This window comes from Cavia porcellus, unplaced genomic scaffold, assembly GCF_034190915.1.
Source record: "Cavia porcellus strain 051 isolate PalLab524CR breed Dunkin Hartley unplaced genomic scaffold, mCavPor4.1 scaffold_6, whole genome shotgun sequence".
In the NCBI taxonomy this organism is placed as follows: domain Eukaryota; kingdom Metazoa; phylum Chordata; class Mammalia; order Rodentia; family Caviidae; genus Cavia; species Cavia porcellus.
The window spans coordinates 9,523,200-9,538,605 of NW_026947489.1; the positions used below are offsets into that span (position 1 = coordinate 9,523,200).

The following is a 15,406-nucleotide window of genomic DNA, read 5'->3' on the forward strand; positions in this document are numbered from 1 at the left end:
AGTTACTCAGTGAAAAGTCATTGGCCAGTCACCAAGTTTCTAGAAAAAATGCATGTTCTATGTTACAATAGCTGTGGCCATGACCTGAGTGCCAGACACCGGATTAAGTACTTTAAAGATCTCGACTCTGGTCTACATAGCAAATTATGGATAGGTTCTGTCACTCCCACTTCACAGAGAGGGAAACTGATGCTTATGTGACTCTCCATGGCCACTGATCCCAACAGTCATTTAGGTATCACTTTGATATTTATTGCTTTTTGATCAGTCTTTGAAGCTTATTCAGCTGGTAATGAAGGACGTAACACTGTCTCCCATGACAGGCCTTAGATCGGCAAGTATATTTCGCCACGTGTTGACTGGCAGAAAATAGAGATATAGGGAAGCTTTGGTTTGGAACAAACAGCCTTTAACAGGCAGTGACATAGGCCTGTTCTGGTATCTTTGAGTCCTCTCAACAGAAAAATTGATGCTATTGAAGATCTCAGGACCCACGGGAGAGAGATGGAGACTCTGGCTCTAGGCCTCACTTGTAGGTGGGTGGGCAGTGTCTGCAGTAAGCACCCAGGAGAGTATGGCCAGAGAGGTCAGTCGGAGCTGCCCTCCACTTGAACGCCAACTACTTTTTCTAAACCATCATGAGGAATCTTGCTTAGGCATTTTCTGAAGAAGCAAAGCCCAGTGCAGTGGTTAAGTTAATGGATGTGACCCAAGGCCAGTTGGAAATCCTGGCTCAGTCCTTATTACCTGTGTATGATCTTGGGCAGATTTAGTTAAAGCCCTGGTCTGTGCTTCAGGTTGGAAGTAAGCATTGGCATAAGGCAGTATGTATACAAGTTTTAGAAAAATGTCTGGTACATACTAAAGTCTCAATGAATGCTGTTATTAAAATTATTAATATCTCAGACTCTGGAGTTTAATCTAGAGCCAAATCCAAGATATATATGTCACACCATAGTTAATAATTCATGTTACTGTCACTTTTTCTTTGATTGAGCAGGTATATTTATGAACTTATGCATTATATGCTAGCTATTATTATTAGAATGGAAGCCAAGTACTCATGCATCTCGGCAAGCACTGTATTACTAAGCCACATCCCCAACCCTTGATTAGCAGTTATCAATAGGATAAATATTGACTTGCAGATAACAGTTGGATATACCTCTTTAGCATGACTGTCGTGGCACTGTAAGTCCAGTGTCTGCTCCGCAGTGCCTCTCATCGTACAGCACAAGGGCACCACTCCCTTCAGTTGTATGTTGCTGCATAGAAAACCATCTGCAAACTTACTAGCTTTTGGGAATAGGAGGTCCACTTCCCATTTAGGGCCAGAGAATAAATGTCTTAGGCCACACCTGGTCTTCACTATGTATTTTTATTTTGTTTTGCTTTGCTTTGCAACCTTTTAAAATGTACTGAGCCATATTTAGCCCATACAGATGTCCAAAAACATGTTGCAGGTCAGATTTTATCCATGGGCCATAGTTTACAGACCTCTGTTAAAAAATCATTTGTTGATTACTAGTGTCTCTGTTGGGTCTCAGTAGTAGCTGGCCTCAGCTAGGTGGTTTTCACCTGGGGTCTATAATGTAGGTACAATCAGGTGGTGGCTGGACAATCAGATGGTAGTTACAGTTGGAATTTTCTTAAAGCCTTCCTCAGTTAAATGGTTAAGTAGTTCATGTAAAACCAGATGTTGTACTGATTGATTGTTGCCTGGGACTTGAACTGAGTCAGTCACAGGGAATACCTGCAGCTGTCTTCTCCACATGACCTTGACTATCCCACACTATGAAGCTGCCTTTCAGGCGTGAACCTCTTAAGAGAGAGCTATGAAGACATGGCCTCTCCTGTAACCCAGCCTCAGAAGACACATTATATCACTTTATACCTTATTTCTTCATTGTAATAAGATTTTTAAGACCCTGAAAATTTTCAAAGGAAAGAAAATTAGACTGTCTTTCTTGGCAGGAATAGTTTCAAAGAATTGGCAGCTGTATTTTTAAAGCATACACCATGAAAGCTGTTGGTCCAGAGAACTCAATCTTCTACAGTATTGCTGCTGGGTTGTCTTTGGATTTAGCAAGAGAAAACATTCACCTCTGTCTTTCCTATGATGTCACAAACAAGCAGCTCATTCTCCTGCCAGCATTTCTGAATTTCAAGAAAAATCAGTTACATGCATTTGACATTTTCTTGATGTTGACACTGAATTCACCAGGCCACTGTAGAGGGAGCAGGGAGATGGAGTGCAGAAAGAAAAATATTAAAATACCTGACTATGGGGTTTTTTCTGTACCAATATTGACCAACTCTTAATTGTTGGGAAGGTTGAGAAAAGTCTCACCAAAGCATTGGAAGTTTGGAGATCAGTTTTCAATAATCTTTGAAAGATGAATTACTAGTTTGCTAAGGTTCATCTGTCAGGAAGGGAATTTCCTTCAGCTGCAGTGTACTGCCCTGGTTTAGCTTCTTAGCAATTTGAACATGTTATGCTATCATCTTGGTGATGCCAAAAAGGAAAATTTAGTTTCTTGTTATCAGCCTTGTTCCAATCATCTGTCCAAAACCTGGAATCCTGTAGACTGATTTCTTCAGGCTATTTTATTTAGTTCAGATTTGTTGAGAAATTACCGTGGGCCAAACACTGTGCATCTGTGCACATTCACAGATGCAACTACAAGGTTACACAGATGTAACTGTAACCTCTTAAAGACTCAAGACATTTCCATGCCAGGCAATGCCATTTCCAATCTAGTTGCTCTGTTCTTCTTCCAAGTTGCTTTTGTTGTGCATTTGTGCTGAGACACAGGGCAAGAGGAGGCTGACTGGGGTTGTGCACATTGGAGATTTGTCTCGGGGGGGGGGGGTGAGAGCTAGAGCTCTGACACTATACTCATCTTTCTCTGTCTTTGATTTATCTTTCATTTTCACCAGCCTCAAGCGTGTTTGCCTTCCTTTTGTTTCCCCCATTTCCTTTCGTGTTGTATCTGATGATCCTGTTTATCTTAGTGTCAGCACAAATTAATTACATTGCTTTTCTAAACATTTTCATTAATGTGAGGTATAAATTCAAATTGGCAGTGGTCAAATTGCTTTAATTGCCTGGTAGTTTTATTCAAACCCATTTAAATTACAGGTTTGTGTTTTTCACATCACAGCCCCAACTATTATTTTCAAATAACATACATTTTTGAGTTATCAAATGCCACCAGAGAATCATTAGGGTACAAAGACCTTTTTAATCTCAGATAAATGATTTCTCTGACTCCTGACAGTGTCTTCCATAAATAACAAGAACTGACTTGTCATTTGGAAGGGAAAGAGTACTCTATTTTGATGGCTTTTCAACATTAAATTAAAACGTCCATCATGGCCAAGTTTCCAGGTGCTAATGTGGTTCATTGTTTCGTTGCCTGAATTCACCACAGCTAGGTGGTACCATGCAGACAAGGAGTAGGAGGCACAGTTCCTGCTGTCAGTACACACGGCCATAGAAGAAATGTTCGCATCCATCCCTTATTCGTATATTTGAAGACCACTAGTAGTGACCTGTGTTTCTCGGATGTGCTGAAGAAAAAATGAAAACATTTTCACCCATAAATAATACTCAGATATGTAGACTCTACACCTCCGAGTGTACCTGTGCTTGTAGCTGTCTTCCCTGCATTTCATGTCTCAGCTTCTGACTTTCCAGCTATTATTAGCATAAGAAAACTGGTGCCCTGGGGAGCCCTCATGTGAAAGGGATTTTAGGGGCAGCGGACCATCTAAACACTTGCAGTGACTGGCAGAGACGGGAGAGTTTAAACACACAAATAAAAGACAATTTAAAAGCATTCAGCAAGGTGTTTAGCTGACATTCCTAGAGGAAATAGGGATAAGGATGTGGTGAGTGCTTTCTGTCCTAGAAGGCCCTCGGCGGGGGCCCGCATGATAAGTAGAGCCCAGCGTGGATGTGATGGCACCCAGTGTCCTTGGTGCTGCCAGCAGAGCAGTGTGGGAGGACACAGAAGTTCCAGGAGCCTCTTTGGGAGCTGGAGCCACCCCCTTGAGCCACTACTGCGGATGTGAATCTCACAGCCGGATTTTCCAGTCACACACATGATACAGGGAGGGAGCTGTTCTCAAATGATAGGGCGTCTCCACCGAGTCCTCTCACCTGGCCATCCGTCCCTCTGCGCTAGGTAGCTTTTCACGCCGTCAGTACATCACAGAGCACAACCACAGAGTTTTAGGATAAAGAACCTTATTCATAATTTAATCCAATGCCTTCATTTACTTAGAAATAATTTTAAGTTTACAGGAAAATCTCAAGTATATAACTGAGAATTCCTATATTTCCTTTACTCTTTGGCACTTTGTCCCATTTAACTTGTCTTTCTTTCTCACTCTGTCCCCCTTCACACACACACACACACACACACACACACACACTCACAATTTGTTCAGAAGTTACTAACATCAGCTAAATAGTTTCTTATGCCCCCAAATGCTTGAGAGCATTTTTTCTAAAAATAAGAGCATTTTCTTATACAATCACAGGAAATTTAGCAGTCTCCCTTCCTTGTTCCAGTTTTGTCATTCAATCCATTAATGCCTTTTACTGCTTTTTCCCGTTACCACTTGGATGCTGGCCCCAACACTGATGGGAAACAGTTTCTGACCCCTTTTTGTCTTTCATTGATTGACACTGTTAAAGTGTTTAGACCCCATTTTCATTTTTTGGGTGAGAAATTGGGCAATTTCTAGAATCACATGTAGCGATAGAAGAAACAGAACTAAAAACAAGACATTTGAAACCCAGAATAAATATTGCAATTATGTTACTAAACTAGATATTAAGAGTGACATCATTTACCCTCACCATTTATTAAATTGCCTTCAACTACATAGTAATTTTGAAATCTGAGACATCTGTAAGATAAGACAATTTCTCACCAGTAGAACCAGTATTTGTTATCCTTAAAGGACTTAATGCACACACCTACAATTATCAAGAACAAAAGAAATCCTTTAACTTTAGAATCTTATTAGAAAATTATACTTTTGATGGTTGCCTTATCTACCCCAACAAAACCAGTTATTATTATACCAACATAATGAATTGTTCAAATCATGCAAACTCATGTGATTGAAAGAAAAACAAACAGAAAGGGCTGAGCTCTATAATCCACAGTAGTAGTTTATCAATTTGGAAAGATTAAATCCAAGTGGACATGAGCCAAGTGGTTCTAGAAATTTAGGAGTCTGGCAGTCCTTTGGCATTTTCTATGAAAAGGAAAATTCCAGCAGTCACTGTTAAGCTAGTGACTGATGGTAAAATATGCAAGTGTTACGTATTTGTATGTGTGCATGCGCACGTTGTGGAGAAAACTGGGAGGGATAGATGCATTTATTTTCTCTTTTTTTTTTGAAGCAGAGAAGAGGAAATGTAGATTGTGAGATTGGGCTATCCTTTCGTGTGATCCTGTAAGTGCACTTGTGCCCTGGAACCTGCCATTGACAGTGGTGCAGCATCCTCCCCTCTGAGTTCCTCTCCCACGCCTCTCCTCGGCTCACCTGTCCCCGCTGTCCCTCTGCAGAGAATATTCAGGCAGCAGAGTCCCTCCTCCTCTCCTCTGGAGTTTGCCCTCCCTCTGTGAAATTGGCTGCTTTCTCCCTACCAAACAGAAAATCCAGCCAGTTGTGCAGCACCTTTGTGAGGTGGGGTGGAGAGGTTAGGAGCAATAGAAACCTGGTAATAGTGTAAGTGGTAGTTGTAGTTGAATTCCCATTTTTGAGTACTTACCATGTGCTGTGCTCTTCCAGTTTGTCAACTCATGCAGTCCTCTAATGATCCAATGAGGTGGGAGCTGATGGTCTCATTTAGAGAGAAACTGAATCCTAGAGAAACCTAGGGCTTGCAGAAGATCTCAGGAACCCTAATCCACATTTCAGGCTCTGGAGCCCATGTGCTCTGCCTTTCCCCTCTGCCCTCTCTCATAGGAATTTTCACATTAAGGCAGACTCTTGCATTTTATAAATACTACCATTTATAAAGCTGGCTATTTGGTCTCCCCGGAGGCTCCCAGTCACAGTGTGACTAATGAGAAGTCTCAAGGTGCATGTAGGTTTTAGCCAAGAAACTAGTGGCGTCAGTCCTTGAATGTGGCTCTTATGATCCTGTGTCAAGTGGATCTTCCCCTTTCTGAAGCCAGTGATGCTTCCCACTGTTCTTAAAATGAAGGCGGTGCTCCCAGCAAGCCCTACCTGACATGGCTCCATTCACCCCCACCACCTCCTCCTACACTTGTTCAAATCATGCAAACTCTTGTGATTGAAAGAAAAACAAGCAGACACTCCTCTCCCTTAAAAGTTCCTAAGTGTTCAGTAAACATATTTAAGAAAAAACAAGCAAAAAACCTCCCTAAGTCCTTTACAAACTCTACAGCTCTACAAACAGAAAAGCCTGTGAGGACTCTTCCTCAGCCCCTTGAGTTTTCTGTGACGCCACCCACTGGAGGGTATCTGTAGATGTCATGCAGAGCTTTTCTAACTGGAACCCTCTGCTGTCTGTCTTTCCTTTAACTAGCAGGAGCAGAGAAATAAATTTTAATTAAACCAGAACCTGTCCTTTTCACTCGTTGCATGGATCACAGTGAGCAGTTACATATTTTCTAATTCATATCTGTAGCTCTGTGAAGAAATATTTTTGAGGGGGCTGGAGATTTAGCTCAGCAGCATAAGCGCCTGCCTTGCAAGCAGGCAGTCGTGAGTTTGATCCCTGGTACCGATAAAAACGAAAAAGACAAAAAAAAAAAAAAAAAAGAAATATTTTTGAGTTGGTTCCTTTCTCAATTTAGATGTTGACAGATTCCCAGTAGGGGAGCTAGTAAGGGAGAAGGCTCTGGGCCAGTCAGGAAATTACAGAGATAACCACAGATCTGGCCCCTGCCTTTGGAAATCTGCGTGTCAGTGAGAAGCCTATTTATATTAGCAATTGTTGCTGCAAGAAATCAGCCTGAATGCTGAAGAAGTTGCTAATGGGAGCACCTAGAGGAAAGTCAGGGTGAATAGCACAGAAACTTTCATTGTGGAGGGGTGCAAGTTTTAATGGATGAAAACAAGTTGGTTTTAATTGAAAAGGGGAAGTGTATTTTCCAGAGAGAACAGTAATAAGGCACAAAATTGTCAGAAGATGCAGAAAATCAGGATAGCAAGGGCTTTGTATATATAACTGCCTTTCATTCCCAGCAGTAACTCTATGAATGTGCACATCAGAAGGTAGGGCTCACTAAAGCAAGAGCATTGGCAACTTTACTCTGTGCTGTGTTCTTGGCTCCTGCCAAATATGAGGTAGCGTTTTTGTAGATGCTCAATGAGTGATTGGTGATTGAGTCAAGTACATACTCTGCTTCCATTTTAAACTGGGAATACTGCACAAGTGATACAAAGTTCCATAGTCTCTAATAGAAGAGCCAGAATTTTAAGAAAGTATGGGAAAATGTGTTTTATAATGAGAATGATAAAGCACTTTTAAAGCATAACATGTAAGCTAGATCTAAAGGAAATAATAGATTGAATTACAAGGTATTTAAAAAATTAATTTGCAAAATAATTATGAACAAAGTAGAAATGAAATACCAGATTGTAAAGATAGTTAACGTGAACTAAACGCAGTATGATATTCTTGACATATGAAGAACAGTATGAATCAACATAAAAAGGGAACACTGCAATAGAAAATAGATGCCATAAACAGTTCACAAAGAAAAAATAAAAATAACCAATAACATATGTAAGTATATGTATAATGCATACATAGTGACTTCACATAAACTATGAATATTAACAGTGCAGTGTTACCTAGGTAGAGACTGACAGAAATATTGCACAGTGTTGGTTAAGATCTGACGACTCAGGCACTGTCAGGTTGGGTGCAAGCATATTGATTGTCTTACAGGAAGTTAATCTGGCAATATAGTCCCAAATGTCAAATGAGTGGAGTGTTGGATTGAAGACAGATAAAATCCTGTCTATGTTAAGGGGAGAACCAAACAATTTTATCAAAGTGTTTTTGCAAGTAACTCTCGCAATGTTTTTTATAATATAATGAAAACTTGGGAAGAACTTAAATATCTATCAATTAAGGATGAGCTAAATTATAATTAAGCTATGAAATGAATTTCTATGCAGCTATTACATAGAATGATGTATAGTAGAGATTGGTAAACTGTGATTTAGAGGCCAAAGCCAGCTCATTGTCTTGGTTTTGTTAATAAAGTTTTATTGTAACACAGTTACAACTATTACATTTATGTGTTCTTTATATATGAATTAATTTATTAAATGTTAGCTACCAGATGGCTACTTTAATACTACAGGTATAGTAATAAGTGCCAGTTGTAACAGGGACTGAATGGCTCAGAGACTGAAATATTTATCTGTCCCTCTACAAACAAGCTTTTGATATCTAACTATATTCCTTGACCTGGAAACGTCTCTGCAACCTTATTGAGGGGAAAAAAGCAGGGGACAAAAATCATATAGGTAGTGTGAAGCCTGTTATATAAAATCATGTGGTGACAAGACAAAAAACACCTTCAGGTATTTTTAGGAGCCATGTCTTAAATTATGATCACCAAAATATTCTGGGGATCTGTACGTTATAAGAAATTAGATGGTTTTTCTTTCCCATCTATGTTTTTCAGTAATTTCTGAATTTTTAAGCACAGTGAATCCAGGTATGGTGGCACACACCTGTAATTCCAGCACTTGGGCAGCTGAGGTAGGAGGATTGCTGTGAGTTCAAGGCCAGTCTGGGCTACAAAGTAAATCTAAGGCCAGCCTGAACTCCATTGAAAGACTCTGTCTCAAAAAGACAAATAAATAAAAATGATGAAGCTATTATATTTTTTCACTAAAAGTAAACTTGTTAAATATTTACCTAAATAAGATTAATAAATGGCTAATATCTTTACTACATAGGATTCATAAAATTGTTTTTCAAGCAAAGAACTTGAACTGGTGACTCACAAAAGAGGAAATGGAGCTACTAGACAGATATAAGGGAACTGCCAAAGCATTGTAAATAATGCTACTTGAAATCATTTTATTTTTTATGATGGCAAATTTTAAACCCATTTGAGGTTCAGTAAAACTCTTTTGTAATAAACCGCTCTTGCCCTTTCAAATTGTTCAGTTTTAAAAAATAATTTGGCAGTGTTTTCAATGCCTTCTAATGTATATTTTGCGTTTCTATACTTTTAATGTACACCTTGAAGCAGTGGTCTCAAATTTAGGGGCATACAGTTGTGAAGAAATTGTCTCCTTCTGGGGAAAGATTGTATTCTTCCATGAAAAGTGGAATAAAATCTAAAGTAAGATCCCACAATAGCTGTATTTACCATGATGGAAAAGATCTCTCTGTAGGACAGTGCCAAGTGCTGATAAGGATACAGAGCCATGCCAGTCTCTTGCATTACCATTGGGAGTGCAAAGCGCCGCTCTGGACACAGTTATGCAATCTCTTCAAAAGTGAAATACACACTTGGCATATGAAACAAAGTCCAGCTTGCAATACTCAGCCATAAGAAATGGCGAGTAGCTGGTTGTCATATGAGTACCTATAATCCCAGCATCTGAATCTGAGGCAGGAAGATCACAAGTTCAAGCCCATCCTGTACAATTTAGTGACTTAGTGAGAACCTGTCCCAAAATGAAAAATTAAAATAGGGCTGGGAATGTAGCTCAGTTTAAGGCCCTAGATTCAATCCCTAGTACCGTGGGGTAGGGTGACAACTTTCGTGTCTACAAAAACATGAATGTGAATATGCATTACCATTCTATTCACAATCTTCAAAACTGAAAATATTCCAAGTACTCTTCAGTAGATAAATAGGGAAATCAAGTTTGGTATATCCTTACAGTGGGATACCACTTAGTAATAAAAAAGAACATTTGGATCTTAAGGGCACTTTGCTGAGCAAAAGGCGATCTCAAAAACTTCCACACTGAATGATCCCATTTATATGTCCTTTAAGAGACAAAAGTGAAGGGTAGAGAGTAGGTTAGTAGTGGTCAGAAGGTATTAGGGTCAGGAGAACATGATTTTACAAAGGGACCCCATTAGGGACCCCAACTGTCATAGTAGTTATGCAAACGCATATGTCATTGGACCAAATGCCAAAAGCAGTGAGTTTTACTATATGTTAATAATTAAAATAAATCTGGGAAAAAATGAAGTACACTGAAATTACTGTATTATTTGCTTAAGATGATGGTATTGTGAGACTTCTTATTTTCTCCATTTGAGTGGGATTATTAGTATTATTAGTGCTGGGATTTGAACTCAGGGCACAAGTATGATGTATATATACTCTACTGAGCTATACTTTGGCTCAATAAATTATTTTATAGCTGAATAATTTGCTTATAAACAAATCTATTCTAAAATTATAATGGTATATGAAGTTTGGGAAAGGAACTGGTAGGCCTTTGTATTACAGTAATATCTGAAAACACACTGTGTCCTGAGTTACCAGAGGCATGTCAAATTGCACCCAGGGGTCACTTTATAAAGTTGATAAAGTATGCCGTTCACTTGAAGAAATGAAGCAAACATAATCATGGAACTATTGCTTTGTTAAAAGCTTCTTTCAAGCCAAGAATAATTACACAGAACTATAATCCCAACTATTCAGGAGACTGAAGTCAGAGGGTCACAAGTTTGAGATTCATTTGAGCAACTTAGTGATAATTTATTTCAAAAAAACGAAACAAAAAATGTAAAGGGCTGGGGATGTAGCTCAGTGAGGGGGTGTTTGCCTAGCATACGTGAGACTCTGGGTTCCATTCCCAGTACCACTACCTTAGTCACTAAACAAATTCTCACACACACACAAACACACATGCTTGTGTGCACACCCTACTTGTTTTATTTGTAAATTTTACTTTCATAGAAGTCTATTCAAGTTTGATGCCACAAAAATGAGACTGTCATAAGACAGTAACAACCCATACTTTCCCTCATTTGTTCTTTATCCCTTCCCGTTCCCACAAGTTAACTAGCATCTTTGTGTTTGAAAAGAGAAAAATGAGGTTCAGAAACACTCTAGTGTAAGCAGTAAGCAAAACGTCATTTGATTTCCTCTTCCTCCCAGCAGACAAATTGTACTTTTCTGTGGCTTGCCGATAATGATATAAAATGTAATATCACATTTGTTTCACTTGAGAATTTCCTGGACATCATAGAAATGACGTAAATGTTATGTGTTTTGGGAGAGAAAATAATTGTTTTTTTGTTGAAAATCCACAAATGCTTTGGCCGTAATGAAAGTTCTTTGTCTGGCTTTTCAGGCTTTTACATTGCACGCTGATAATTCCTCTGTACTACCTGGAGCCTTTCTTCTCGTACGTCTTCCTCAACCTACAGCTGCTGATTCTACAGGCCCTGCACTTTTACTGGGGTTATTTAATCCTGAAGATGATTAAAAAAAATATTTTACAGAAGGTAAGAGACATGCAAATATTATTGTTCCTAGCAAGTAAACTTCATTTCCAGATTGAAGTCAGGCCCAGACACTAGAACACTCAAGGTAGTTAATAGTTTTAAATACTTTCCTCCTTGGTTTTGTATTTTTATTTTTAATGTTACTGGGATCAAAATAGTGCCTCTTATTTTCCAGGGAAACACTCTACCACTGAGCTATTGTCTGATTATTATTAATGAACATTTTCTCTAAAATGTAGATTTTTAATAAATAAGTCTCTAAGGTACATTTAGAAAATTGCTTGTAGGGTTAAAGGTGTAGTTCAGTGGCAGAGCACTTACCTAGCACGTGCTCTAGTCAGTCCTCAGGACTAGAAAAACAAGAAGGGTCAAGAGAAACCACCTTTATTCAAATTCAAATTTTGGGAGAAAGATTTTTAATCCCCAAACTAATAGTTACTCTTTAAAGAATCAAAATGCTCTCTAGTTTGTTTGGGACTAGTGTATGGTAATAGTTAAGTAACATTTTAGAGCCTTATATTGACCTTTGGTGAACATCCAGTTCACAAGTACTGATTCTTCTTGAGATGGTTTCTATCCTCTGAAAAATATTTTCCATCATTTGGCTATACTTTGTTTCTGAAAATCCTATTTTCCTAGATACACCATACATTATTACTCAGCAACAGAACACATTCCAAAGATGCCTTGTTAGGTGATTCTGTTATTGTGTGACCATTATAGAGTATACTTAACAAACCTAGATAATATAGCTTAGATCAATGATGGTGAACCTTTTAGAACTTTCAGTGATAAACAGTTCATGGTGGCACTTGTGTGATAGATTCACCACCACTGACCACTATATAGTGAATACCTCAGCTAGTATATCCCTACACATATATGTATATCTATCACATATATATGTGTGTGTGTGTGTACAAACATAAACATACATGCATACTTGTGCATATATATAATATGGATCTATTATATATATGTTGTAGACTGTTGTTTCCAGAACCATGAGGTTAGATCAAGCACAAGAGAAAATGATGCAATCAAGAGATATGTTAAACATAGGATATATGATGCTGCTGCCTGGGACACAGCATACTCTGCAATGTGCTTTTTTAATGCATAGGAAGAATATTCCCTAAAATAAGAGATCTACTATGATAAATACACAAACCAGTAGCTTAGCTGCTCATTATCCAGTGTTATTGCCCACATTGTCTGTGCTATACTTTTATACTACTGGTAATGCAGTAGTGTCATTACACTTGTGTCATCACAAGCATGTGACCAATGTCTGCAAGATTAGGATGACTACAGTCTTTGTAAGTGATAGGAATTTTTCAGCTCCATTACAATCTTATGGAACCACCATCATGTATATGTTTAATCGTTGACTGAAAGGTGCTTAGGTAGCCCATGGCTTTAAAAACAAATTGATAATACATTTTTAGGTAATACGAGATTTTGTTTTGTTTTGAACTCAGTTCTGAATTTCAGTTTCAGAGCAGGACAAGGGAAGGACTACAGAAATGAATAAGACACAATCACTGAATTTATTGAAATAGTCCATCACTTAGTGGGAGATACTCACCTACTAGTAACTCACAGTAATATGCAAAATATTAAGTACTAAACAGAGGTCCTAAAGGACTTGCTATGGAAGAAGAGATAAAAGAGAAATTCATTGATTCAAGGGGTCAAGGCAGATTCCACTGAATAATGGAGTTTAAGTTGTACCTTTAAAACAAAGAAAAAAATCAAATCACGTTCTTGTTTGTCTGGAAAGCATCAAAGAAAGTTTCAGGTGAGTATCTTGCAAGTTGAAAGCTGAACCTGGTCCACTCTGAGAAACTTATGTGTAATGAGTGGGCTGGTAATTAGTTGGGTAAGTCTATTTTTTAAATCAAATCTCTCATTCATTTACTTTTCTACTCCATTAGTTGTGTCTCACAAATTCCTGAAGAGCTGACAAATGAAATGGGCATTGTAATAGTTGACCTCTGACCATTTTTCTTGATCTAGATTGTGTTATAGGAAATTGAGCTCCATTTGAATGTTCTTTTAATTAATGATATGAGATTGTTTCCTTGAAAGTTGATTCTCTTCCTTAAAGTTGGAATGCCAAGAAAAAGAACTTCAATTGAATGGTTCTGGTTCATGAAAATTCAAAGTAGTTTTTCTGTGATCTGTGAAAAAAGTTACCTTATCTATAAGTGACTGAGAAAGTGAAAGTAACCAAAAGGAGGTTAAGAATTTGAGCCATTAGACAATTTACATATCCAGCAATTGGTATAAAGGGATGGCTTTAATCTGAGCGTGAAATTCCATCAGGTCAAACCTTTTTTGGACCTCCCATCCCATATAGAAACTGTCGCTGTATTAACTGGTGAGTGATGGTAATTACAGGCCTGTAAGGGATCCAGAAAGGGAAAAGCTTGGAAGCCAAAGATATCCTTATTTAGGTTCGTTGTGATTTTCACATCTGATCTCTAATGTGTCGTGCCAGTCCTGATTAGAAAGCCAGCAGGCTGGTGAACTGTGGACAAGAATCCCTGATTTTTCATGCTGTACTTTGGAAAAGCTGTTTCCAATTGTGATTTGACAGCAGCGGTGGAGCCCCTGCAGCCCCAGTGCTTGCAGTCCTATGACTTCAGCTGGCTTGCATGTGCACTCTGTTTTCCACAGCAGTGGCAAAACTGGCTGTGAAATCAGCTTATTCCTCCAAAGCCATAAAGCCTCCTGTTAAAGAACGGTATTTGAAGGCATAGTTGCATTTCAGAGAAGAGGAGAGGAGAAGCAGCAGGAGTTGAAATTCTTAGAGGAACAAGTAAATCAGTTTTCAACGCTATTTAAAAAGTGTTTAGGATTTAATGCAACTTTAGCTGTTAGTAAGGTGACTGATTCTTGAATGCTTTAAAAATAGAAGTATAAGTCATAGACTTCTAAACTTTTTAAACTTACAACAGACTGAGAATTTGTCCCTTTAATTCCTTATACGTGAAAAGTTCTCAGTAAATAATTTTGAATATGCAAATGATATGTAACTTGGGGAAACAGACCACACTGCTTTGGGTGGAAAGTTAAAAATTATCAGTTTTGATCTCCATTAATTACATGGCATACTAAAGAGAAGAAAATTGCTATGCTTCTTAAAAGCTAGCAATTTCTTTGCAATAACTGCATCTTATTTTCCTTAAGCAGCAAAGTTCTTATAGACATATTATGAATAGAGCCTTCTGGCATTTGATTTTGTTCTTGAATATCTTAAAAATGGAAGGCATGATTGCATTACAAAGAACAGGGGAGGGAAATTCTTAGAGGAAAAAGTAAATCAGTTTTCAATTCTATTTGAGAAGTGTTTAGCATTTAATGAAGCTTCAGCTATTACTAAGCATGTTGCTGTCCACTGCCTCCCTTCCTTCACCTGTAGACGAGGGATGATGTGGTAGTCTCAGGACGCTAATTTATGTGGGTCTTGCATTCTCAGTCATCTTGCCCAAGCATAAAGCTTGAGGTTTCAGCAAATAACCTATATAATTGGTTATTTTGTGATGAATCGCCAACCAACACATCATGTCAGGAAACATGACAGACTCATTTTGCCATCCTCCTTACAAGGCGCTTTTAGAGAAGATTAAAAGAAATGTAGTATGCTTTTGTTTAACGTTAGAGAACTTGATCATTCGTAAGCTTTTATTTTTTCTTTCTAAATATCATCCTGGGTCCTGGCCAACTCAAGCAGGTCTCTGTGACGTATTCCACTGGGGAATAGCCAAGATGTGCAGGGGGAGCTGGAGCATGCAACCGTTAAGGCCAGGATGGAGAGTCAAGCCCCTTGGCAACCTGCCCTCGCCATCTGGCACTCAACAGTGTCTCTTAAGTACACAGACGACACTTCCCACACCCTGCACA

The 15,406-nt window shown here is 38.5% G+C and overlaps 1 protein-coding gene across 1 annotated transcript in view; it reads left to right on the forward strand.

The window, feature by feature from the left end:
• Positions 1-15,406, forward strand: part of Cers3 (ceramide synthase 3) — a 118,664-nt gene that overhangs the window by 71,641 nt on the left and 31,617 nt on the right. Inside the window, exon 10 of the mRNA XM_003475274.4 lies at positions 11,344-11,497. Within this exon, the coding sequence (XP_003475322.1) occupies positions 11,344-11,497 (154 nt within the window). The remainder of the gene's footprint in view (positions 1-11,343; positions 11,498-15,406) is intronic.